Raw genomic sequence first — 26,225 nt, 5'->3', positions numbered from 1 at the left:
AATCTTGGTGCGTCTTATACTCTGCTGCATCTTATAGTCCGAAAAATACGGTAAGTGGAACAGAAATGCCTCCCTGTAGGAATTTAAGTTCATTCTACTAGAGCCAATCTGTTTCCTTTGAAAAAGTCCTACAGAATGCAAGGGTGGTTTTTTTAAAAAACAAAAAGCTTACTCTCTGAATCGTTTGCTGTGAATTTTGGTTATAGTGGACGATGCCATGGGGCTTCCTATCCCTGAACTTGCAGGTGAACCTTGGGAGACGGGAGTCATGCAGTAGGGAGAATTCTGGCTTGCGGGAGACAGGGAGGTGTCACTCGGCACACTCAGACCGGTTTCTGGGAGAGAGAGAAGAAAAAACACACGTGTCATAAAGTTGCAGCATGGAAAATGTATTTGCATTGTTTCTCTGTGTCGTGTGTGTGTGTGTTTGCATAATGGTTGTCCTATGAGAGCTGAATGCAACAAACTTTCATTTTAATGTAGGCTGATTACATGGACATTTAAAATGACAATATAGTTCTACTCCTATTCTATACTATGCTATTCTTTCAAATGTATACACAGTAATCTGGTTAACTAATGGTCAGCATTAAATTGGCTGTAGATAAGGGTCATTGGAATTCAAGAGGGGACAGTTCTCTTGTGGCAATGCAAGAACTCTAAACTGATGATGCATTTAACTCCGCCCCCGCCTCCCAGTTCTTCATGCTCTTCTCCCACAGGTGGCACTCAAAAGGAGGGATTCTGTGTCAAATATCCTCCATTATTTCTAGTCCCATCTCCTCATAATCCTCAGAAATACTAAGTTTACATGTCTTTCTTCATAGACCAGTATCAGGAAAGCCAAGGGACCTTTTAAAAAACCTCTCCCAGGAAATTAGTTAAGAACATAGTACAGCAGATGATGAATGGAACAGTCACACCCCACCTCTTGTTCGCCAGTTTAAAGTCTTGTGTAGATAAGATTGCAATAAATTATTTTAGACCATTGTTTCCATGAGCAACTGGATTCAGAAGGTTCCAGGGCAGGGGTGAAATCCAGCAGGTTCTGGAGAACCGGTAGCAGAAACTTTGAGTAGTTTGGAGAACTGGCAAATACTACCTCTGGCTGGCCCCAGAGTGGGGAGGGAATGGAGATTTTGCAGTATCCTTCCCCTGGAGTGCGGTGGGAATGGAGATTTTGCAATATCCTTCCCCTGGAGTGGGGACGGAATGAGGATTTTGCAGTATCCTTCCCCTGCCATGCCCACCAAGCCACGCCCACAGAACCGGTAGTAAAAAAATTTGAATTTAACACTGTTCCAGGGTGATATTTACTGAATCAAAAGCCCATTAAACATGTGTTTGGTTATACAATGGCTATTGCACATATTAATATAAAGACACGTGTCAGGTTGATCTAACCTTCTTGAGATGTTAGTTCTTCTGCCTGGTTAGAAGCCAGAGTCACCTCTTGCTCCTCATCACCTCCCAAAAGGCTATGATCCGTCGTTAACCGTCCTTTCTTTTCTTCTCTCTCTTTCAAAATAATCTGAAATAAACCCAATTAGGATATTGTGAATATTTTTTTTTTGCTGGCTCAGGAATCCTGAGAGTTGGAAGTTCGCAGGCTGTAAAGGTTGCAATCAGGTTGCCCACCCCTGATATTGTTAAAATAGAAAGCTCGCACTTTAGGAAACCCGTTTACCTTTTTCAGGGCTGTAGGACGCTTCAACTTGGAGAGCTCTCTCTCTTTTCCTCGTTTCACTTTCGGGCTAGTGATATCCAAAGGGTTAATGCAACCCACCGATGGCTGCCCTTTGGAGAAGGACTTTCGGCTGGGGGATTCTTTGGTGTGAAAAGGAATCGCACTGCCAACTGAAGATAAAACAAAACAAAACAAGGTATGCAAAACAAAAAAAAGGTATGGCTGAATTGATGCCGCTGGGAGGGAACAAGGGTGTTTTCCCAGTGGTTTGCTCTCCTCCCACCTCCTCCACTCTCATTAAAATGCCTTTTCCTTCACTGGAATTAAAAAAAAACAAAAAACAGATTACAACAGCAAGAAAATTATGCAGAGAGATGCTGCTGTTTGGAGATTATCTCTTGTTCTAAGAAAGTAATTAGGGAGAAAGAATAGAAACGTACTGAACAGCAGGTTCATAAAGATAAGGAATGCTATTTGTTAATTCGTTTTAATAACTTCTATAAAAAAAAAAACCACACCCTCACAAAGTGTCCCACAACAACATTGTTAGCTTGGTCCACACCACAGGATTTTGGTCTACAAATCACAATACCTGGAGTTGCACAATAGGCAGAATTCTGCCTTAGTGTGATAATAGCAGCCTTTATTGTCATTGTACATCATGTATACAACGAAATTGGTTTAGCCCAGTGATGGCTAACCTTTTCTGGACCGAGTGCCCAAAGCGTGCACCCAAACCCCCAAAATGCAATGCGCACGGGCCCTGTACATGCACCCTGTCCCCGAGCATGTGCGCGGACCCCTGCATGTGCCTCGTTCCTGCATGGGCACGCCCCCCACAGCCCGCCCGTCCCCCATGCATGCACACGCATGCATGGGGGACAATTGATTATTGTCTCGTTCTCTAGGGGCCGTCAGCCGACATTGCTTGGCCGACGGAACCCCAAGTAGGCCATCTCTGTGTGAGCGCACCAGGCGATGGGGAGCTGTTGCTGGCTGCAGGTGATCCGCCAGATACCCCGGGCTTAAGCCATGTAGGGCTTTATAGGTAATCACCAACACTTTGAACCTCACCCGGAGGGCAACCGGTAGCCAATGCAGGTCACGCAGGAGGGGTGTGACATGGGAGCGTCGGGACACTCCCATCACTACCCGCACGGCTGCATTCTGCACCAGCTGAAGCCTTTTCCCGCGATGCATGAGCTCAAATCACAATTGCACCCCAGGGTTCAAAGGAACATTTTGCATGGAGAGTAGCCACCATTGATCCATGGCGAAGGTATTTGGGCTACCGAGGGACGTCACACTGTACTTCTAAAGGATTCCGGACCAAAAGGAGACGATGCAGTTATTACACCAGTTCTCTCTGATGGAAGGGACGCTGGGGAATTGCGTGGCTACGCAGAGCGGCAAAGGGAGACATACCAACCTGTGTACGAGAGGGGCCTGGTGTTTGTGATCTGACGGGCCTTCATCGCCTGCTGCTGTTTTTCAAGCGCTGCCAGCATGTCCCCCAAGTCTAACTGCACGGGAGTTTTACTCTTCTTTCCGGCTGCTTTTGAAACAGCTTCCTAGAGACGGGATGATAACGTGAGAGGTCACTTTCAGTGGCCAAAGTGATCATTTCACATCAGGCCGTCCGGGCTTCTATAGTATTTGAGGCTGTTCCGTTCCTTTGACCGTAAAAAGGTGGTGGTGGAAGCTAGCAGTGGATTTTACCGTAGGAACAGGCTCATTAAGGAATCTAGACAGGTAGTCCTTGACTTACGACAATTCAGCCCAACGTTTCTATTGTTAAGGGAGACATTTGTTAAGTGAGCTTTGCCCCATTTTACCACTTTTCTTGCCTCATTTGTTAAGTGAATCACTGCAGTTGTTAAGTTGGTAACAGGTTGGTGGAGTGAATCCAGCTTCCCCATGGACTTTCTCAGTGTCAGAAGGTCGTAAAATGACCCCGGGACACTGCAACCATCACAAATGAGCCCGTTGCCAGGTGTCTGAATTTTGATCATGTGATCACGGGGATGCTGCAGCGATCGTGTGAAAAAAACAGTCATAAATAACTGTTTTTTCTCCCCAGTTCCGTTGCAACTTTGATCGGTCCCTAAATGAACTGTTGTAAGTTGAGGACTACCCGAGATACGATAAACAGAAAGCGAGATTACAGAATCCCAAAAGGTAGTGTAGCATTTCATTTACTGCAGGAAACTATCTTGCAGGATTAGTAGGGCACCTGAGTTTAGGGACCCTCCATCCAAACCTTTCCAACATCAAACACTGCAATCTGTCCGCCTAAGATCAATGTTTCTCAACCTTGGTAGCTTGAAGATGGGTGGACTTCAACTCCCAGAATCCCCCAGCGCTGCTGGCTGGGGGATTCTGGGAGTTGAAGTCCACCCATCTTCAAGCTACCAAGGTTGAGAAACACTGGCCTAGACTGCATTTCCATTATTCAATTAAAACAGACCTGAAGTTTTCTCTGCTCCATGCTGATTTCTGAATACTCTTGGGCGGTAGCCAGTGCTGCTGCGAGAGCTTTCTTCTTTTGACTTTTGGCTCTTTTGGGAACAGAGGTGGTGATGGGAATCGGAGTCTGTACTATGTTGATTGGAGAATTTTCAGGGAGACCATCCAACTAAGGAAAGAGGAGATGGTGATAAATTATAAAGGGGATGCGGTGTTAAAAAGAGATATAGCATAAGCAGCAGCTCATCATACATCTTGTTTTCCTAGAGCTGATCTTCTTTATCTAGTATTTTTCCTAAGTGGGTAGTCTGTTTTGTGTACACAACTCCACCCACTAATGTCTCTAATTACCGTATTTTTTGGAGTATAAGATGCACTTTCCCCCCTAAAAGAGGCTGAAAATTTGGGTGTGTTTTATACCCCGAATGTAGCTTTTTCGAAGCTTTTTTCAGCGCTAGTGAGTGAAGCGATCTTCCGCACTTAGCCTGCTTTTCTCATTGCTTCTCTCTCTGAATCTGTGCTTTAGCTGTTTTTCAGCCCTAACAAGACGCTAGCGAGCAAAACGATCTTCCATGCTTTGCCTGCTTTTCTCAGTGCTTCTCTTTCTGAAGATCAGCTGTGCTTTAGAAGCTGTTTTTTATCCCCAATCAGGCTCGTGTGGGCTCAAAACCAGCAAACTAATGTGCTGAAGCTGACCAGACTAAGGACGCTAGCCAGATGAATACCTGGTAGGCAGAATTTTTTTTCCTGTTTTCCTCCCCAAAAACTAAGGTGCGTCTTATACTCCAAAAAATACGGTATACTTAAAACCTTATTTAACTTAATAATATACAATTCCTAGTTTAGAGGCACTCAAAATTAGCAACCATGATTTGATTGAGAAGGACTACAGGTTCTTGATGCTGATTTGTGTTGCACCCAAAATGGGTTTCTTAGTGCATCCCCAAAGATGCTCATAGTTAAGGTATGGTAAAGTCTCTCTGGCTAAACTCGCTGCCTGGTTACTACATTAGCATGTCTGTGGGATTTGGGGTTGCTACAAACCTTCACTCCTGATATTGCCTGTAGTCTCCCAGCCAAGTAGTAATCTGCTTTAAACTGAAAATCCGGATCTTAAGAAATTAAATGTTATGCATCTTCACAATGCCAGTCTATTGCTTTTGTGTGTGTGTTCCCAAGGAGTGCTCACTTTTATTGCTCATTAAAAACCAGCCAGGATGTATTGAAAAGAAAAATAACCTCATCACAGTTCTATCCTCCAAATAGAATAACGTCGTTTACCATTTTGGGTGTGTGCTTCAGCTGCACGTTATTAGCTTTAGAATGTCCGCTATCGCAATTTAGCTCTGGGAATTCTTCTTCATCCTGAACAAACAAAAAATGGAAAAGTCATTAACTGAAATTCACAGGAAAAAATATCTGTATTTTGCAAGGAAAGCATTATTCAGCTAAAGATTGGTGGAAACTGGCAAATGCATAGGAATGATACCAAAAGGGATAAGCATGAAACGATATTGGAATTTGCAGGAAATATATTGTTATCACATGCCAGGATATATTGGAAACAAATTGAAAAATGTTACTGGCAATTCAAAAAATAAGCTTTTAATATTTTAAAATCAGCAAGCAGGACGCAGTAAGATGTAGCTATCAACCAATTCAAAATCTCCACTTGTCTTAGTGAATGAAAGTTGTCATAAACAAGATCAATGAAAGAGTTACCCCAAAATATAGTAGTTCAGGGCTCTGCTCTACTCTGTTTGACTGGCTTGTGATTACTGGTTTCTCAATTTTCTTCTGCAAACTCTGTTTCCTTTCTGAAGATGTGCTGTGACCTCTACATTTAAAACCAGGCTATACAAGCAAATAAAAAGAAAAATATTAGGACTGTCCCTTTTAAGTTGCAGTATGAAAGCACCCATGTAAATCCCAAAGTATGTGTTAGCTATCTTGCTTGCCAAGTGAAAATATGTGACTGTAGAAATGTGACAATAAAAAGTTGAACAGTCTTCACAGAGTGGAGCAGAGTAAATGGACTGGCATTACAAAAAGTTAAAAGACTGATTCATGCAGTTCAGTATTTCATCAGCTCATTTGGATTTCATATGCCTAAGCCCAAGTTTAATGGGAAACGAATTCAGTAACATTGACATGCTTAACAGTGTATACAGATTGCCAATTCTGTAATCATCTTTCAGGCAAGAGGCACAAACGAAAGAACGTAGCAAGAAGGTGGAGAACTTCATTTCACTAATAACCTTTGCAAAGGAGAAGCACATTCCTTTCTAATGTTAAGAAATTCATTAAATGAAATTGTATAAAATTTACTGATTAAGGGATTCTGCAACAATCTATTTTTCAGCCTATGCAGTTTGTTGCGATCTGAGCTGAAAGTTCCTAAAATCTTGGAAATGGCAAGAACGTGCTTTCAGACTGAAGATCGAGGCAATAGAGCATCTCGCTATGTATTCAACTAGAAGTTGCTCCCAGTACCATATTTTTCAGAGTATAAGACATACTTCCTCCCCCCACCCCCCATAAGAGGCTGAAAATTTGGGTGAGTCTTATACTCCGAATGTAGCTTTTTCAAAGCTTTTTTTTCAGCCCTAACGAGGCGCTAACGAGTGAAGCGGTTGCTTTTCTCATTGCTTCTCTCTCCAAAGATCAGCTGTGCTTTAGAAGCTGTTTTTTATCCCCAAGTAGGGGATAAAAAGCGCATGTGCAATTGAACTAATGTACTGAAGCTGACCAGACTAAGGATGCTAGCCAGATAAATACCTGTTAGGTAGATTTTTCCCCCCCCTCCCCCATTTTCCTCCCCAAAAACTGAGCTGTGTCTTATACTCCGGTGCGTCTTATACCCCAAAAAATACGGTATTTTTCTACCCAAAAAAGGCGGCTTGAAGTAGCTATGGGGAAACTATACCTCTGAATCGTGCTGATGTTCAGGCTGCCTTCCACCTCTGGAGAAAGAGTTTCTCTCTATCCAAGGCTTCTTCTGAGTTGCCTGAGAACTGACGCTTGCCCAGCTGGCACCAACTGAGACAAGCATCACAGAAGTTTAAGGAAAGATTATCATGTGAAAAGAGAAAAACATGCAAAGAATACATGTTACTTTTTTACCCCAAAACTCCACACCTTTAAGAAAGCCAATGAGATGTTGGATCTAACCAGCATGTATATTCACATAATTAGCTTTTTTTTGCTCATTTACATGGTTAAAGGTAAAGGTTCGCCTCGCACATCTGTGCTAGTTGTTCCTGACTCTAGGGGATGGTGCTCATCTCAGTTTCAAAGCCGAAGAGCCAGCGCTGTCTGAAGACGTCTCCATGGTCATGTGGCCAGCATGACTAAATGCCAAAGGAACACTGTTACCTTCCCACCAAAAGTGGTCTCTGTTTTTCTACTTGCATTTTTTACGTTCTTTCGGACTGCTAGGTTGGCAGGAGCTGGGACAAGTAACAGGATCTCACCCTATTACGCGGCACTAGGGATTCGAACCGCTGAACTGCTGATCTTTCGATCAAAAAGCTCAGTGTCTTAGCCACTGAGCCACTACATCCCTTTTACATGGTTACAGCACAAAAATAATATAGATACAGAGCAGTCTGTCAGCAACATCTCCTTCTTTAAAGAGAGCGAGCAATCTTGAAATATACAGTATAGCTACCATTCTCATTTGCTTGTTTTTCATATACGATATATTTTATTTCTAATTGAACAGATTTCTATTTTTATGTTTTAATTTTTAGCATAGGGGTACAAGGAGGCTCTCAACATAATTGCATTCCTTAAGAACTAATCAATGGAAATTGTAGCCAAACCGGGAGGGGTGTGTGTGGAAAAGGAGGCAGATTACCAGGAATTACTAAAATGTTAATTACTAAGTGGTTTTTAAAAAGTGCTATCTTGACACTACTCACAAAATATTCTGAGGAGAAAAAGCTGGACACGTTCAGAAAGGAACCCACAGTATTTAAACATTGCAATGTAGAAAAAGATTAAGGGTGGAGAATTTAATAAGTTAAAGGCAGTTAAAGCAACAAAATGTATCCATCACACGTAGACACAGACACACACAGAGCAGTGCTGTAAACTTGCAAAGCAGGAAACTTTTACCTGGGTGTACGGATGATTCTTTGATCTGAAAATGAATTTAAAAAAAAAAGTTGTAGAGGTTATTTTACATTGTTTAATATCACTTTCTACTCTTGAACTTTTCAGGTGTCTACCTACATTTGTTCCGGCCGATTCAGCACTTCTGGGTATGGTTGCCCCTGCTTGGTTGCTGTGCTTGGGACTGCAATAGCCGCTGTCGCTATCAATATCGGCTTCGCTGGCCCCCTGCTCGCTTGAGGACTCGGCAGGGTGGGAGGTTCGCCGTCGCCTGCCCCTTGGCTTCCAGTGCAGACCACTCACGCTCTCGGACAGGGACTTGCTGGCAATCTCTGAAGGGAAGTCTGCAAGACAAAGAAGAGTCTCCAGAATTGACAAGGGTTTAACACGGGGGTGTCCAACCATGGGAACTTTAACATTTGTGGAACTTCAACTTCCAGAATTCCCCAGCCACTCAGATTCCCAAGGTTGGACACCCCTGGTTCGGGGGAATTCTAGGAGTTGAAGTCCACAAGTTTTAAAGTCCCCAAGGTTGGACACCCCTGGTTTTAATGGGCAACTTCCTTCTTGAGAAAGCGTATGTCAGGTTTCGATGTCATTTCAAATAAATTGCACTCCCAAGCAATTAATCTTTGCTGAAATATTCCATTTATTGAGTACGACAGATCTGGCCCCGACTTCGTCGTAGCAGATACTAACCCTCTGACCCCCAAACCCTTCCCTTTCCGTTCCCCAATTCTCATCTTCTCATTGGCCATCTTCCAAGTCAGTCTCCCCAGCTTCTGACCTCAACCCACAGGAATGTCCCCCCTCCCATCCCATCTCCTAGGGGATATTATCTACAGAGAAAATAAGTAGGTGAAAAGTCAAGCCTCATCTCCTCCTTTTTATGGCAGCATCAGAATGCTGACAGCATATGTTGGTGGCCACCAGGACAAAGCTTCTAAATTAAGAGAAAGGCCACCGGTTTGGAGAAGAATGAAATCTACTTATTGTTAGGAATCACAGACATTCTTCAGTCTCCATTATTGTCTTCGTTTGTCGATCACATTTCATTGCTATTCTTTTTAATGATTTCTCCTCTTACTTGAAGAATCAAGTGACTTCTGTTTTAAACGATGCTCAGCATACCAATGATGGATTCCAAACATTAAAGAACACATGTAAAAAATAGTACCTTTCTTTTGTGTGTGTTGCTACGTAAGGATCAGTAAGGCTGAATGAAGAGTAAAGCAGTCCCCTTGATAAGCAGCTTAATAACAATAAGACGCTAAGTCGCTTTGGATGTCAAGTTAGGCAGTATAGAAGTTTTACCAAATTAAAATATAAGTAAAAACGACAGTTTTGAAGTATCACTATTTGACTGAAACCACTGTCCATAGTTCCGGTGTAGAAGGGTGAGCTAGTCGTCAAATCAAGCTTTTCTTTTTAAAAAATGAATTTCAAATTGCACAAGAACGGGGGGGAAAAATATCTGCTATATTATACACAATTAAACACCTTATTGCCATACCTGTTTGCTGACAAGCATCCACCAACAGGACAATTTTGGGTTTGTTCTCTGGGCCCGAAGAGTTCGTTTCCTTCTGGATAGCAACGTTTTTCACTGGAGGCCTTTTGCTCTTTATGTGGGGTTGTGACGGCTGCTGCTGATTGAAAAATGAAACAAACAGATGAAACTAATTGACATGACTTAGGATGTGTGTGCGTATGCGATCATTTACCTTGTTGCTTCTGAACTAGTTTATGGAATGTTAGTCTATCTGCTCCCGTTCTTTAGGTCTTCTGAAAGGACTTGAAGACCAGGCTGTGTCAACTCGCCTGGGGTCCCAATGGAAATGTAGCACTTTGCAGGTGGCTAATAGAGTAGATAACCCCCACCCAACCCCCACCCACCTGCCTTTGGCTCCCTACCTCTCCATCCTGTTTAGTTTTCATTGAATTTTAAATTTAAGGTCCTTACTTATTGTTTTAATGTTTTATGGCACATTCCACTCAAGTCTGTAATCCACCTAGATCGCTTTTGGCAAGATGGACGGTAGACAAATTTGGCAAACAAACAAGAACTCTTTCAAGTTTTAGACTCCCACGAGCATTGATAACTTAATATGTAGCCGATTTCTGCATTGAGACACAATGGCACTTCTCGTGTTTAGCCACAACAGCACGTGAGCTCACCGCTGAAATCCAAGGGCAGACTGTTTAGCAAAACGACACCTGGTGACAGGGCTTTACTAAGTGACCTGTAAATCACGTTAATCCCTTGTGATCTCTGCCTTGAGAGATGGAGATTAACAAGTGGAAAACAATTTGGAATGGCTGAGAAAAATATGAGGGCGGCAGAAAACACTTAAACTGACTTTAATACATTCTGGATATACGTTAGGTATCATTGAGAGCTTATGGCCGTTGTAAGCTCCATATTCAGGTCCTTGTGGAATAAGCGTGCAAATTTTGTGACTGAAAAAGTATATGTCTAAGCTGTCAGCTCTCCCAGGTAAACCAGACAGGAAGTAGAAGTCGATGAATTCTACTTTACTGTAAGGCTACATGAATAAAAACTTGCAAATCTGAAGACACAAACTTCCTGCTGCCACAGGAAATGCACAAAACAAGCTTACTTTTTGCACCATCGATCCTCTGCTGGTACTTCTGCTCCTGGGGCTACATAACGGAAAGGCCTGGCTTGGTTGGGCCGGACGATCTGTGCATTGTGCTGTAACTGTGTTTATGGCACTTGCAGGCTGAAAGGGGGCAGGGTAAGCTGTCGGGAAGGGATGATAGAATCCCATGACTTGCGTACAAGGCGCTGGCATCAGTTGATAGTAGGTATACTCGGTGGAAACTGGTGGCTGAGTAGATATAATGGGATAAGCCAGATACGGCCCGGGAGGGTTTGCATTAGGCTGCTGCCACCTGATGTCATTATTGTACAGTGGAAGTTGTCTGAAATAAATTGGGGGTGGGGGGGAGAAATCCAGTTAGGTCTACAGTTATTTCTTCAAAATCAATTTAAAGAAAGGGTGTCCAATCAAAGCAACTTTAAGACTTACAGATTTCTCGATTTTCCTATATCTTCTCATTTTCTCTCTAAGTAAAGATAAAGGTTCCCCTCGCACATATGTGCTAGTCGTTCCCGACTCTAGGGGGCGGTGCTCATCTCCATTTCAAAGCCAAAGAGCCAACGCTGTCCAAAGACATCTCTGTGGTCATGTGGCCGGCATGACTAAACACCAAAGGTGTACGGAACGCTGCTACCTTCCCACCAAAGGTGGTCCCTATTTTTCTTCTTGCATTTTTTACGTGCTTTTGAACTGCTAGGTTGGCAGAAGCTGGGATAAGTAACGGGAGCTTGCCCCATTACGCGGCACTAGGGATTCAAACCGCTGAACTGCTGACCTTTCGGTCGACAAGCTCAGTGTCTTAGCCATCTTGAGCCATTGCGTCCCTTCCATTTTCTCTATATATTTTTTCTAAATCTTTTAATTTTGTCTACTTTCAATGTACTAAAAATTCTAATAAAATCCAAAAATAAAGGCAGTGCCAATATTATAACCTTGATTGTTAAGAGTATAGCCTCAGTATCATGAAAGCTTTCCAGGGTTCACCCTCTGCTCTCTTTTATGCTATTAATGATCAAAACAAAAGGGTTTTAAGACTCTCTCAAAATAATTTGTTCCCTAACTTCATGGTTTAACAGTCATGCCACTCAATGCTCTACAAAAGGGGTCTTCAAAACTTGGCAGCTTTAAGACTTGTGGACTTCAGCTCTCAGAATTCTCCAGCCCGGCTGTCCAAACAATAAAAACACATCCTTTGTTTTTAGTTTTTTCCCAACATTTCAGAAAGCAAAGCAAATTAGATTATCCTAGTCTGAACAGAGATATACTATAAAGCAGCAGAGTAAAACAAAACCAAAAGGAAGACTCATACTGGTTTTCTGACATATAGATTTAATTACCTGTTGGATTGGTTTTCTTGAACAAACGGGTAGCACGTAATCAGGTAGCTGGGAATCGGAGTTGCCTCAACCCCATTGATGTTTCCACCTTCATTTGGCAGGGCCATGGGCATCACCAGCGAATCGGGGGCCTTCTTCTGAGGAATGAATGGTTCCACTTCAGCAGACAATTTCACATTCTTAAAAGGGAAAAACAAAATGAAAAGGATTCTTGGTACATAAACGGGTCGTAATGATACATCGGCAATTTAAGTTTTTAAGTTCGCCGTGTGTTAAATCTAAGCCAATTATTTAAGCAAAATTGAGCCCAATCTGAATGGAACGTTTGAGATCTCTTATTGCAGTGATGGCAAACCTTTTAGAAACCGAGTGCCCAAACTGCGCATGCATGCCCAAACTGAAGAATGCGAACACACCCATGCACTCATGCATGCGTGTGCAGACATGTGCGCATGTGCAGCAGAGACCTGAAGACCAGCTGGCCGATGGGAGGCGTGAGCTTCTGTTTCGTCGTTTGCAGGGACGCCACGGAGATCTGACCTGGGGCGACGGCGCACGTGCCAGCAGAGAGGGTTCTGTGGGCCACCTCTGGCACGGGTGCCATAAGTTCGCCATCATGGTCTTATCATCACAGGACATTGATTTTGCGATTTAGCAAAATCTGGCTTTGGTTTTGACAGAGGATTTAATACTTCACTCTTAATATTTATACATAGGTGTATATTATCATGTTTATATACCATCCAAATTATAAGACTGGGTTTCACCATGGCAGAAAGCAAAAACTCTTGGCTAACGAAGCAAACACTTCAAAAGCATGTTTGTTACACAAGTAAGTTTCCAGCAATACACAGGTAGTCTTCAACTTACCACAATTGAGCCCAACATTTTTGTTGTTAAGTGAGACATTTGTTAAGTGAATCACTTAAGTTGTCAATTTAATAACGGGGTTGTTAAGTGAATCTGGCTTTCCCATTGACTCTGCTTGTCAGGAGGTCGCAAAAGGACACTGCAACTGTCATAAATATGAGTCAGTTGCTAAGTGCCTGAGTTTTGATCATGTGACCATGGGAATGCTGCAACCGTGTGAAAAACGGTCCTAAGTCACTTCCAGAGGATGGAATTCAGAGCAGCATTTTATGGGTCCTAAAAATCTCTGTAATAAATGTACCTGTAATTTGTCAGAAGTGAATTTTGTACATTGTAAATAAGTATTGTTTGGTTTACTGAGACACTCAGCAAATCAGATTGCCCGGCAAAAATTGCTCCTTTCTCATCAAAAGAATGGCAAGTTACATGCCAGCAGCCTCTACCAAAGTTTAAAACCAAAGATTTTTAGCTAGAAAACCATTCAAATTACATTTCCTTCTGTTCACTTGTACATGTTTACCCATGGTTAACAGACTGCATCATCAACTAACCGCACAGAGTGAGTTCACGCAGCACTCTTAAGATTAATATTTGGTCAGCTAGATTCCATTTCAGGGTATTCTGCAAACCTAATCATTATGTTCATTAAGCCAACCAGGGACAATTTATTTTCATATTACAGAAAAAAATTATTATTAAAGTTGGAGATTTTCATTAACTATAATCATTTATAATTAATTAAACATTATCCACAGAAGCATAATTTTCTTTAAACTACCATAGTATTATAATCTTACAATAATAGTAATTATTAATGTAAAAATACTGGCTTTTCTTCCCATCAAGCCTTATACCACAATAATACCATTTGTGAAGAGCTTAAACATTTTATTCCAGTTGCTGCCTCTAATTATGGTTGTTCCCAAACTAAATCTGGATAACATAAATCCATTTGGTTAGCATTTAGGAGCCATGGTGGTGCAGTGATTAGAAGGTAGTATTACAGGCTAACTCTGCCCACAGCCCAAATTCGATTCTGACCGGCTCAAGGTTGACTCAGCCTTCCATCCTTCCGAGGTCGGTAAAATGAGGACCCCAGATTGTTGGGGACAATATGCCGACTCTGTAAACTGCTTAAAGAGGGCTGTAAAGCACTGTGAAGCTGTATATACATCTAAGTACAATTGCTATTACTATTTCATTTCAGGATATGTCTAATACTGAAAAATATTGTTACTAAACTACTAACTTGATATATAATTTTAGAATCTACTTCAGCAGAAAACATACACATTCTAGCCGATTCTCTGTCTTATTCATAAACTATATAAAATAATTGCTATACAAATCTGTTAAACGCATCTATGAAAACCAAAAATAATGGAGTTTCAGTTTTGCTTCTGAGTTTTTAGAATTAATTAATGACAGTGGAAGATAAATTTCTATAATAATGTTTTGAAATTTAATTGCCAATTTAAATTTAAAAAAGGCTTGAATTAAAAAGTAGAACTAAAGCAATTGTTAACATCTGTCACCTGTAGAGCATAATTACTGGGATTAGGAAACAAAAAGAAGGGAAGGTAACACTGTAGCCAAAATTAAAACAATCAAGTACAACTATTGTGTACATGTTACCAAACAATACTCAGTATTTGTAAACTGTAGCTTATCTAAAACTGAAAACAATCAGATAAGAGGGGAGGATTCAACTAACACCCATAAACCTAAACTTTATCCTAACATGTGACTACAAGCTTGAAACGTTTTTATTTGGGTTACCTTTCGTTTTCATTTCAACATCTGCATACTAAGCGGCTTACAATGCAATAGTAATTTCTCTGCCTTTGATGTTTCTTCAGAGAGAGATTTTTCTATACATACAAGTTCCCTCTTTTTGAGGGAGATGGGCAGCAGAGAAATGGGAAAAATAAAATATACAGGTAGTCCTCAATTTACAACCACAATTGGGACTTCGGAATTCCCGCAACGTCGTTGTTAAGCAAGTCACACTCGGCTGTATGACTTTTTTTGGGTATGATGCAGCCAATTGCTGCTGTTGTTAAATGAATCACACGGTTGTTAAGAGAACCTGGCTTCCTTCGCTGACTCTGCCAGTTAGAAGGTGGCCAGGAAAGTCAAAAAAACAATGATCACATGACCCCAGGATTCTGCAACCTTCTTAAATACATGCTGGCTGTCAAAACACCCAGGTTTTGATCACGTGACTGTGGGGATGGCTGTGACAATTGTTAAGTGTGAGTCTCGGTTTCAAGTACTGTTGTAGTTTCAAACAGCCGCTAAGTGAATGGATGTTAAGTCAAGGACTACCTGTACGCTGCTGGACCCCATTAAAATAAAGGAAATAAAATATTATCCACTCTATTGTTTGTGCGGAATACTTCCTCTCCAATCGCAGGGTTTCCAAGACTGGCCTGGCCTTCATTTTACTTCAATAAATGTAAAACTGTTTATATCGGCAACATATTGTGCATAAAGGCCTCTTTGTTTTCTGTGTAAAAGGCACTGTAGTCTTTAGCAGCTGCAGGGACAGAAGATGACACTAGCAGGAACAGACTGGTAAAGTTAGTACACTACAAAGCACAAAAAAACCAGTAATGGATATTTATCCTTACCCAATAAAACAGAAGCCATGCTGTGCCTCGGCCAGAACCGCAAGAGCTGAAGGGGCTCAGTGTTCAAAAACATAAGGCAGATGCACACAAGTTATGTTTTGAACCGAAAATGAAGCTGCAGTTGCCCTGGCTGGAAAGGAAAGGATCTGTGCGACGTTTGATCTTCCTTGACAATTTGTAAAATATCAGGGTTTTTTTTTCAAAACAGGGAACCTTCTAGGAACAGCTCCACAAGATGTCACACTCTCTAGTTATTTTCAGAGGAGCTTCGAAAACACAAAAGCAGCTGTGGCTATAGTTAGAAAACTCTAACGCAATGTAATATTAAGATATGGCAAATATGCAAGCTAATTTGAAGTTAGCAAAGGCAGCGTCGTCATCTTGTATGAGATTCTGCCTTAACAAATGGCAGGTTGAAAAAGAATGTTTTTAACGTTTGAGGGGTACATTTCCTGGAGTTGCCTACATTCAAGAGAGATGTTGCTAATAAAATTATAAAATATAAACTTTTTTGACAAATGGGTAATCAAGAGGGATGATGGAATAAATAAAACTAATGTCATAGATGTTAAGAGGTTTCTAGAGCAGTGTTTCCCAACCCTGACTCTTTGAAGATGGATGGACTTCAACTCCCAGAATTCCCAAGCCAGCTGGCTGGGAAATTTTGGGAGTTGAAGTCCACCCATCTTCAAGGGGTCAAGGTTGAGAAACACTGTTCTAGAGTATATGATAATGATGTGAGCGAAAAAGGTGTTTACAGGTAACTCAAATGGTGTCCTCATGAGTTAAACCAGGACGCAACCGAAACAATTAACTGGTAATTTATTCCTCACTTAGCAACTGTTTGAAGTCACAACAGACCTTCCCCAGAACTACTTGAACCCAGTTCCAGAGTTCCAATGGATGCACACACACACAGTCACATAATCGCATTTTAGACATTTGGTAACCAGCTTTCACATTCATGGCCATTTGAAGTATCCTATGGTCAGAGAACTGCAATTTTCAGCATTATTTTTTTTTGCACTTATGTCCACAAAAAAATGCCTATTGAAGAAAACAGATTCATTTAACAGCTACTGTGTTCACTTAATCACCACAAAGATGACAGTAAAGTCAGGCGTGTCACATGATGACCCACTTAACAACTGCCATGACTTACCACCGTAATTCTGAGCTCAATTATGGTCATAAGTAGAGAACTACATGTACAAGAAGCAATTTTAAGGATACAATCCTATCCTGGGGAATCTGGCACTACAAAACATTCGGGGTCAAGGATCGAATTTCAGCCCTGTATTATGCAGTACTGAAAATTCGGTATTTGTGCAAAGTTATAGTCTATATAAACGCTTGGTCTCCTTTACAACCCTCGGCACTATAGCTTATTTTCAAGAAAGCATTAGAAATCAGATTGCAGCTGCACCAGAACAAGAACCTGTTTTCTGCAACTCTGATTTGTATCTGACCAGTTTCATAAAATGATACTTATTAAAATATATTATAGTAGAATATGTTGCCCAAAGGACTTACGTGCTTCAAGACGAGATAACGAGCAGTGGAAATTGTATCCTAGGTAAATATACGTTGAAACCACCATCTTAAACATCTCCTGCAATTTGTTCTCACATGAAACAGGGTGTTTCAAAACAAGGAACAATTTAGGGCACGTTACATTTTGCAATACTACTAATTCTATTCCTGGACACTAAAGACCACATTGTGGATAATATATGGTTCCTTGGTGTCAGTTTTTCAATAAATCTTATTAGCCTAAACAATCTGTTGTAGGATCAAAGCCTCTTTTTTGAAGATTATGGGTGCAATCTATATTCTGACTGACCCTTTTTTGACTTTCCAGTTTAGGACTGAGAGAAAGTGACTGGCCCAAACTCACCCAACCGGCTTCTGCCTTAAGACAGGAATTCAAATCATGGTGTCCTGGCTTTTAGTCTCCACCAAATTGGTTCTCTCTGTATTTAGTATATTTAATAATCATAAATTGTATATCCTCTTTTAAATAAAGAGGCAATAAAAAAAGCAGATTATTCCCATAATTGTAACAGTCTGCCATTTATACTTCAACATGTCACAGAATTTAACCATAGATATACCAAGGAAAAACTATAAAATAAAAAGGTAGCTTCCTTCTCCCTTAAGTTATGCAATTTTCATCCCAACTCTGCCAGTCCCCCAGCAGTCATAGAGAGAAAGGAAAAAACTTAATGTCATTGTAATTATAGGCATATAATTATTTTGATAAGTTTCTAGAGACCAACGTGATTAGAGCAAATTGCTTGCCAAAAATTGAGAACTTATTTTTCAATACAGCCAAGAAGAAGAAATAGAGCTAAACTTTGAAGTTTTTTTCTTTCTTTATTCCAAAAAAGCTTTACACATTACATTAATCAGTTAACAGGAAGCATTTTTGTTGGTTTTTTTAATATTATGTTGAGGCTGTCACACAGAAGTAATCATGTGCAAACTGACCTCAATGCTAATTTTATTTCAACAAAATTTGCTCCCAGGTAAATCAAAAGGACTATAAATACTGGCCACTTACCAAGTCACAAAACAAAATTAGGCCAAGACATTTGAACCAAACCAATTTTGTTTGAGGATGTTAGATTTAATGCTTTGTTATTGGTCACTTTGAAACTCTGGTGTTTTTCATTTACTACACTATTGTTTTAAATTTCAAGGTGACCAATTACAGATACGAAACCCAAACTTTGATCAGATTCGTATGCTTTTAACTATGTTCCTTATGTTAACTACTACACAAACCAACATGCTGAGTAAACTAAATCAATTAGTTTGCCCTATTAATCAGACAAATTCTCTCAGCTGAATAGTAGTGGAACAATTCCTCTTCCCTGTCTCTAACTTAGAAATATGCTTCAGGGGGTTGGGCTCTGCTATCTGGGGATGAGACTCCTGTAATCACAGGCAGCACAAGAATAAAGAATATGATTTGCATTGACCAGTAATACTGTGTTTCTCCAAAAATAAGACCCTGTCTTATATTTTATTGAACCCCAAAATAAGCACTTGGCCTTATTTTTGGGGAGGTCTTATTTATTTTGGGGCATGTGGAGCAAGATGGGGCTCCTCTTCCCATCTTACCTGATTTCCAGCTCTGTGTTTAAATATTTTCGGGGAGAGGCTTATTTTAGCGCATGCGCTCAAAAGCCCGATTGGGCTTATTATCCGGAAATGTCTTATTTTCGGGGAAACAGGGTAGCACACCATGCATTTCAGAGCATTCCTCCCCTCAACTTGGCTTTCACCATTTAATCAAATAAAAACTTGCCCCCACATCTTTCTACTTCTATCACTATCCAAACTCTGCTATTGCCATTCAGACATGGGAACCCTGAAAAAAAGACACGAATAAATGCAGCACTCCAAGCAATTGAGGAAATTAGCCTTTTAATGTCATTATAGGGTTTTAAATTCTTAATTCACAAGCTTGCCCAGAGTCAGCACACACACTGCTTTTAATTAGAACTAGTAAACTATTTCCTAAGCATTACAGAATACAAAAAGAACACCTTGTTAACAAAAAATAAAAGAATATACCTCCTTCAAAACATTAAACAAAGCAATCTTAGCAGGTGATCAACTTGGAAACTAAATAGGGATAGTTCTGATTAGCCCTTGTGTTGAAGGCTAATTTTAAGTCCCAAGGCTGTAGGCTAAACTGAGAAATCAAAAGAAAAAATCAAGATAGGAATCCAGTCCTGTATTACTGCCAGTGAAACCCATTAAATCACCAGAAGTGTGTTAACTAGATTTGTAAATCTTCCTAAGTCAAACAATGTGACTCTGGGCAGCTTACAACAGCAAACAATAAACCAAACTACCCCTCTCAAACTATTTAACATTAAAGCTATACAGAATGGAGAAGACCAAACTATTAACTATTAGACTATTAACCACCAACAAAAGGGGACTAAGTGAACAGAGCTGGGGCCTGTGATGTATCTGGAATGAGGCAGGGGTGTTCTACAGAACAAGGTCAACAACAGAAAAGGCACAAGCACAACTTGACTTTACTCTTGTGATCTGAATGTGTGTTATTTACAAGCAACTGCAATTATAAAAATTATCTCCAGTCATTAACCAGGAAGCTTTACATGTATATGGATATCTTGGATGACCTCAGTCATTTACCAGGCAACCACCTTTTATCCTAGCATGTGAGCACAGCCTATGTGCTTTGTTGATGGTCCAGAGGATTGTGCAAACCCAGCTGGGTTAATTAAACCAAGGTTAACTACAATAAACAATGTATGAGACCATTGTAAAAGAATTGCCTTACATCAAGCCTATGAAAGTTCATTTAGCCCAGTTTTAACTACTCAGTGTAACAGCCTCTCTAATGTCCCATCTTCGAATTTGGATTCAGACTCCAGTTGATGTCCTGTGGGCCTGTAGAGATGCTTGTACATACCATCTGCCCAATAACCATTTCATTAAAGACCTTAGGGATTCAGTCCCAGAATCCTGCATTTTCCCATTAATTGTTTTTCCGAACTGCCTACTAACATTTCCAAAGTGCAGATCTATGTTATAGTGCACAAAAACTTCAAATATTGGCTTCAATTTAAAATGAGAAAATAGCATAAGGCAGGGATATTTTACAATTGAAGGAAGGCTGAAAGAAAGGAACAAATTTAGTTACTGCAAGAGGCAAAATATTTAACATTCAAGCAAAGGTTAATTTCCTAGTTTAGTAAATCACACAATTGTTTTGATATGTTTTACTAATTCTAAGTGCTATTAAAGGATACTCATATAATTATACACACAGTCCCTAGAATCAGAATATCTTTAAAAAAAAAAACCTGTAGAAGTTAACCATTTTGGAGGAAGGCATTCTCCAATGTTCCTGAAAATCATACCTACATCGAAAACCATTCCACAAGGCTAATCTTTTTTTTAAAATACACACATTTGTGCTAATCCAACAAACAATTTGTCATGTAAGAAAGTGATAATTGAAATTCCAGGACCAAAATCCACCCCTGGGCTTCTCTACCCACCCTCAAACTTCTCACTCAGAAGAGGTGAGGAAGGCTCAATTCCTAGAGCGATAGAAATGGTGAGCAACCCAGCTTTTTAGGAAAACTAAGTCTGGTAGCATTTGTATCCCTTTGCAACAAGTCACTAGCCCAGAAGCTCAGTCCCAAGGAACTTGTTTTTTCCCCGCTCTACTTCCTGCGTCCATACATTTAACTCCATTTGTTTGAAATAGTAATCACTGTCTCAAATGGTATGTCCAACTCCCATTGTCCAACTCCCAATACTCAATTATATGAGTATCCTTGAACAGGGAGTTGGACTAGAAGACGTCCAAGGCTCCTCTTCCAACTCTGTTGCTGTTCTTCTCACCCCAACCCCGGAAACCCAGAACCCAGCTCTTCCTCTGCCTGTTCACACAACTACAGGTAGCCCTTGACTTTACAACAGTTCATTCAGTGATCATCCAAAGTTACATCCCTGGAAAAAAAAGACTCAGGACCATTTTTCAGAGTTATCACCTTTGTAACATCCTCACGATCATGTGATCAAAATTCAGATGCTTGGCAACCGGTTCATGCTTATTGACCGGTTCATACTTACGACCACTGCTGTGTACTGAGGTCACGGGAATCCCCTTTTTGCCACCTTTTGGCAAGCAAAAGTCAACGGGGGGGGAGGGGGGGGAAACAAGGTTCCCTTAACAACCGTCTTACTAAATGTCTATGGAGATTCTCAGTCATCCAGATCAGGTTGTCCCCACTGAAGCAGCTTCTTGGACGAGAAGCAAAACATCTTCAAGAGAAGTGAAACGTCTTCAAGGACAAAGAAAGTCCAGTTGCCTTTTGAAAAAAAGCACCCTTTGGGACAATCGTGTTACTTAAGAATTGCAGCTGTCCACTTAACACCCTATGGCAATAAAGGTTGTAAAAAACGGGGGCAAAACTGACTTAACCGCTCTGTTGTTTAGTCTCAGAAATGTTGGGCTCAATTGCAGTCATGTGAGTCAACTGTTTCTTACTGCAGCAATTTCCTTAAACAACTGTGGCAAGAAAGGTGGTAAAAATGGGGCCAAATCCACCGCTGAACTGACGTCTCAGCTTAAACCAACAGAAATGTTGGGGGGGGGGGCGCTCCAGGGCGACCGTAAATTGAGGACGACCTGTAATTCATTCCAAGGCCTGGGCCAGGAAGTTGGGAAGAAATGCGTTCATTTCGAAGCTTTCAAGCAACCTCTCGCAAAAAACGAAAGCCCGAGAGCAGCCTAGGAAACTCACCCGGGAACAGCCTAAGCAAGTCCAGGAAGGCTTCAATAGCAGCAACAGCAGCAGCCTCTCCTCTTCCTCTTCCTCCACTCCAGCCTAAAAATCTTTCCACCACCACCACCCCTTCCTTGGACTAAATCCCCCCCCTCCCTTGCATTACGTCCCCGTTAATTCCTCCAACACTACTCACTCTGCCGGGCGGTTTAACACTCTTCTCTCCATGGGAGAAGTAATTTTAAAAAATCTTAAAATTGTGCAGAAATGAATAGATTAACTATGATGATAAAGGAAAGAGAAGATACAGAATATTTTTAAGATATGGAATAAATTTTACTATTGGTTAGAAAAGAGATACAAATAAAAGTTTTTAAAAGAGATTGGGGGGGGAGAAATTGGTTGTAATTATAATATATTCGTGGAAAAATCTTTGTAATGGATTTGGTGAGACTGAAGACAGAAGAGAGAGGTAGAGAAGAGAAGAACCTTTTGAAGAGAACACCGAAATGTCACATGGAAGGAAGAAATGAAGGCTGTGCTAAATGTTTGTTTGTCTTAAAAATTAAAAAGAAACCAAAACTCTCTCTCTCCATCTTGTTGTTGGGGAACCTCCCCCTCCGGCCCTTCTACCCCTGTGCTCGGCTTCCCCTCCCTTCCCCAGGCTTCCTCTGGCAAGGACCCCTGACCCAAATTCACACTCACACAAACCCCTTGCCTTCCTTCCCCCCACCTTCTTCTCCCCCCACCCCTGCCTTCCTCCCTCCACCTTCCTCTCCCCCCACCCCTGCCTTCCTTCCCACCTTCCTCTCCCCCCCACCCCTGCCTTCCTCCCCCCACCTTCTTCTCCCCCCCCCCACCTCTGCCTTCCTCCCCCCACCTTCTCCCCCCACCTCTGCCTTCCTCCCCCCACCTTCTTCTCCCCCCCCACCTCTGCCTTCCTCCCCCCACCTTCTTCTCCCCCCCACCTCTGCCTTCCTCCCCTCACCTTCTTCTCCCCCCCACCTCTGCCTTCCTCCCCCACCTTCTTCTCCCCCCCACCTCTGCCTTCCTCCCCCCACCTTCTTCTCCCCCCCCTCTGCCTTCCTCCCCTCACCTTCTTCTCCCCCCCACCCCTGTCTTCCTCCCCCCCGCCTTCCTCTCTCCCCCCACCCCTGCCTTCCTCCCCCCCCCGCAAAGAGAAAGTAGTAAACCCCCCCCGCCTGCCCGCCCGTTTGCCGCCTCGACTTACGCCCGGGGCCGCGCCTTCCTTCTTCCTCCCGATAACGGAGGGAGGGGGGAGTCGGTCGCTCCAGCTGACCCCCCCCCTCTCCCCAACGGTCCTCCAAATGGAGCCCACCCACCCCCCCTCCTTCTTTGCCCGGAGACCTCCTTTCTCCCCCCCCCCCGCGGTTGCCTAGCAACTCCTCAAACCCCCCTTCTCACCCCCCCCTTCTCTGAGGGCTCCCCTCAGCCGCCCTTCCTACCTGGCCGCCGACGGCTTTGTCCATGGCTCCAGCAAGCGAGGAAGGAGAGAAAGAAGTCGGCTTCTTCTTCTTCTGAGGCGGCGAAGGCGAAGGGCGCTCCTCTTTTTTTAACAAGCGCCGGCGGCGGAACGGCAGGCCGCGTCCCCCATGGCTCCTTTCCCCCTCACAGACAGGCTTCCGCTCCCACCCAGCGCGGCGGCGGCGGCGACTGACGCGGCTCCCCTCTTCCCCGAGCGGGTTACGCCAGTGGCGTCGGCAAGAGATGGAGGCGAGGCAAGCGGCAGCGAAGCGGGAGGAGGAGGAGGAGGAGGAGGGGGGGGGCGGGGCCAGGATCATCTGGGACGGAAGCCGGCCTGGGCCGCGCCGCGCGAAAATCGCTCGTTTTTAATAACGGGGGAGGTCCCCCGCCCCTCGCCGTTGCTTAGCAACGCCGAGAGCCTGCTTGAGGGGAGCGTCTAGGCCCGCGGTGAGGAGGGAGGAGGAGGAGGAGGAAGAGGAGGAAGGTTCGGGTGGGTCGGGGTCTTCTGCACAGCTCTCAGGTAGGTAGGCCCTGTGGTGGGCAGGGATGGGAGGGGGGGCCTTCTTCATTCGCAGTAAGCACCGCCGCCCGGCCGTGACAACCCCGAAGGCCTTTCTCTTGCCTGTGGAGGATGCGAAGAAGACCCCCAGCGTGACTTGATTCCCGAATGCGGTTTTCCGTGGGGGGGTCCAAAGAGAGGTTGCTAAGGGGGCTCAAAGTGGCTAAGACAGCTGTCTGTCAGAAAGGGTCGGCAGTTCGGCGGTTCGAATCCCTAGTACAGGTCTCCTGCCTGAGCAGGGGGTTGGACTAGATGACCTCCCAGGTCCCTTCCAACCCTGTCCCCGTTACTGCTTCTCTGGGTAATCCTTTGCTGTCTGGTGGGATTTGAAAGCAGGAGAAGGGTCCGTTCAGGTCAGCCTCCCCTTTTGGGAGGATTTAAGGATAATCCCATTATTCGTCATATAATCCCGATTATAAAGGGAATGAAATTTATTTTCTAACTCATGGTATCAACTTCGGCACTTCAGGACCCGTCTAATAATTTTCCATTTTGTTTTTCCCGAGAAACTATTTCTTGTAAGTTTTGCTTTCGAGAATTTTAAGTTTGTTTTGGAGGCATTTATTTCAGTTTTGTCTTCAGAAATTTATTTAAATTCTGTTTTCAGGAATTTGGGTATGAAGTTTTTGCTTTCAAGACCTTTAAGATTTGTCTTCAGAAATTTATTTATTTTCCAAAAAAAAAAAAAATCTATATGGATTTTGAAACGTCGCTCTTTCTATTTATATTAATAAATTTAAAAAGTCTTGTCTTCAGAAATTTTATTGAGTTCCGTTTTCAAGAATTTGGGTATTAAATTTTGTTTTCAAGACATTTATTTAAGTTTTGTCTTCAGGAATTTATTTAAATTCTATTTTCAAGAACTGATGCATTAAGTTTTGCTTTCAAGAAATTTATTTAAGTTTTCAGATTTATTTCAGTTCTGTTTTCAAGAATTGATCCATTAAGTTTTGCTTTCATGACACTTAAGTTTTGTCTTCAAAAATTCAATCATTCATTGCCTTCAAGTCTGCATTGACTCCTGGGGATTGCCTGGACTAGTCCCTGCAGTTTTTGTGGCTTCAAACCTTTTAAGAAGTGGCTTGCCGTGGCCTCCTTCCTAAGACTGGGAGAGCAGCACTGGCTTAAAGTCACCCAGCTGGTTTTCTACCTAAGGCGAGACTAGAACTCACAGTCTCCCAGGTAAAGCCTGACTCCTTAACCACTTACACCAAACGGGCTAAAATATCAGTTGCGTGGAAGGAAATAAAAAGAATGCAGGAAGAGATATAGAGGTAATACATGAGTGACGTGATGTGAGAAAGGTATAATAAAGGATGGGTGTAGGAAGGTTGGTCTTAACGGGCTGTATTTGCACACGTTATCAAGATGAAAATAAATCACATATTAAGTCAAACAGTTGCTTGGGTTTTTCCCTTTGGTTGGGGTTTCTGAGACCACAATATAATCCCAGGAATGTAATCATAACATCCTAATAGCTAAATATGGTTTTGCAAAAATAATATATTCATAATTGTCATTATAATTCTAGTCAATATTCTGAGTTTTCTCTCTGAAAGAACACATTTCTGCAAAATAACTTATTAATTTTAAAAGCATATCTGCATCTACCGTTGTCAGAACCATTTCCCACATTATATGTATTATTAAATTGGAAGTAGAATGTTGAGTACACATATTGCACTAAGCCATAGTTAATAATAATTTGTGGAACGAAGACAATGGTTTGTTTAATATAAAAGGTCAATCGATTTTCAAAGAGCGTAATTATATTGCATGGATCCAACACTAAATATTACAGCTTAGATCATAATAGGTTTATTGACCCAGTTTAAGAACATTTTCAACAACATCATTTTGTTTTGATAAGAATTGGTATAGGTTGATCTGTATTGAACTTATCCCCAGAAATGGGCCTATTAATCAAGTTTTTTGTTTAGAAAGCAGTAATAGAATATGCATAACAAATGATGCTCCATCACATATTCCCAGAATGATCAAATAGTTCATAGGAAATGAAAGGTAATTATGAAGCAAGTCATCTCCTGTTGATTACTTCTATCAATTAGAAATACTTCTGATTCAATACATATAATGCTACCTCAGAGAACAGGGACATATTTTGCCTGACCTATTTATGGAATCGAAAGCAAGTATTCTTTAG

General features: G+C 41.9%; 1 protein-coding gene across 3 annotated transcripts in view; it reads right to left on the bottom strand.

Annotated features, from left to right (window-relative positions):
* The window catches only part of SECISBP2L (SECIS binding protein 2 like), a 32,383-nt gene extending 8,699 nt beyond the window's left edge, over positions 1-23,684 (bottom strand). The window contains exons 1-14 of one of the 3 annotated variants that reach the window (XM_070953549.1): positions 23,484-23,684; positions 12,231-12,409; positions 10,891-11,215; positions 9,783-9,918; positions 8,390-8,613; positions 8,273-8,297; positions 7,080-7,192; positions 5,876-6,007; positions 5,435-5,518; positions 4,155-4,322; positions 3,117-3,258; positions 1,688-1,857; positions 1,405-1,531; positions 173-335 (exon numbers count right to left, since the gene is read on the bottom strand). In XM_070953549.1, the coding sequence (XP_070809650.1) occupies positions 173-335; positions 1,405-1,531; positions 1,688-1,857; positions 3,117-3,258; positions 4,155-4,322; positions 5,435-5,518; positions 5,876-6,007; positions 7,080-7,192; positions 8,273-8,297; positions 8,390-8,613; positions 9,783-9,918; positions 10,891-11,215; positions 12,231-12,409; positions 23,484-23,507 (2,012 nt within the window). In that variant the 5' untranslated portion in view covers positions 23,508-23,684. The remainder of the gene's footprint in view (positions 1-172; positions 336-1,404; positions 1,532-1,687; positions 1,858-3,116; positions 3,259-4,154; positions 4,323-5,434; positions 5,519-5,875; positions 6,008-7,079; positions 7,193-8,272; positions 8,298-8,389; positions 8,614-9,782; positions 9,919-10,890; positions 11,216-12,230; positions 12,410-23,483) is intronic. The other 2 variants (XM_070953550.1, XM_070953551.1) reach the window with 2 other exon arrangements.
* Between the last annotated feature and the right edge of the window lie 2,541 nt (positions 23,685-26,225).

This window comes from Pituophis catenifer, unplaced genomic scaffold, assembly GCF_029215685.1.
Source record: "Pituophis catenifer annectens isolate HBS135680 unplaced genomic scaffold, rPitCat1.0.hap2 SCAF_14, whole genome shotgun sequence".
In the NCBI taxonomy this organism is placed as follows: domain Eukaryota; kingdom Metazoa; phylum Chordata; class Lepidosauria; order Squamata; family Colubridae; genus Pituophis; species Pituophis catenifer.
Note: the sequence above shows the minus strand (reverse complement) of the source record. Positions and strands in the feature narration are given on the sequence as shown.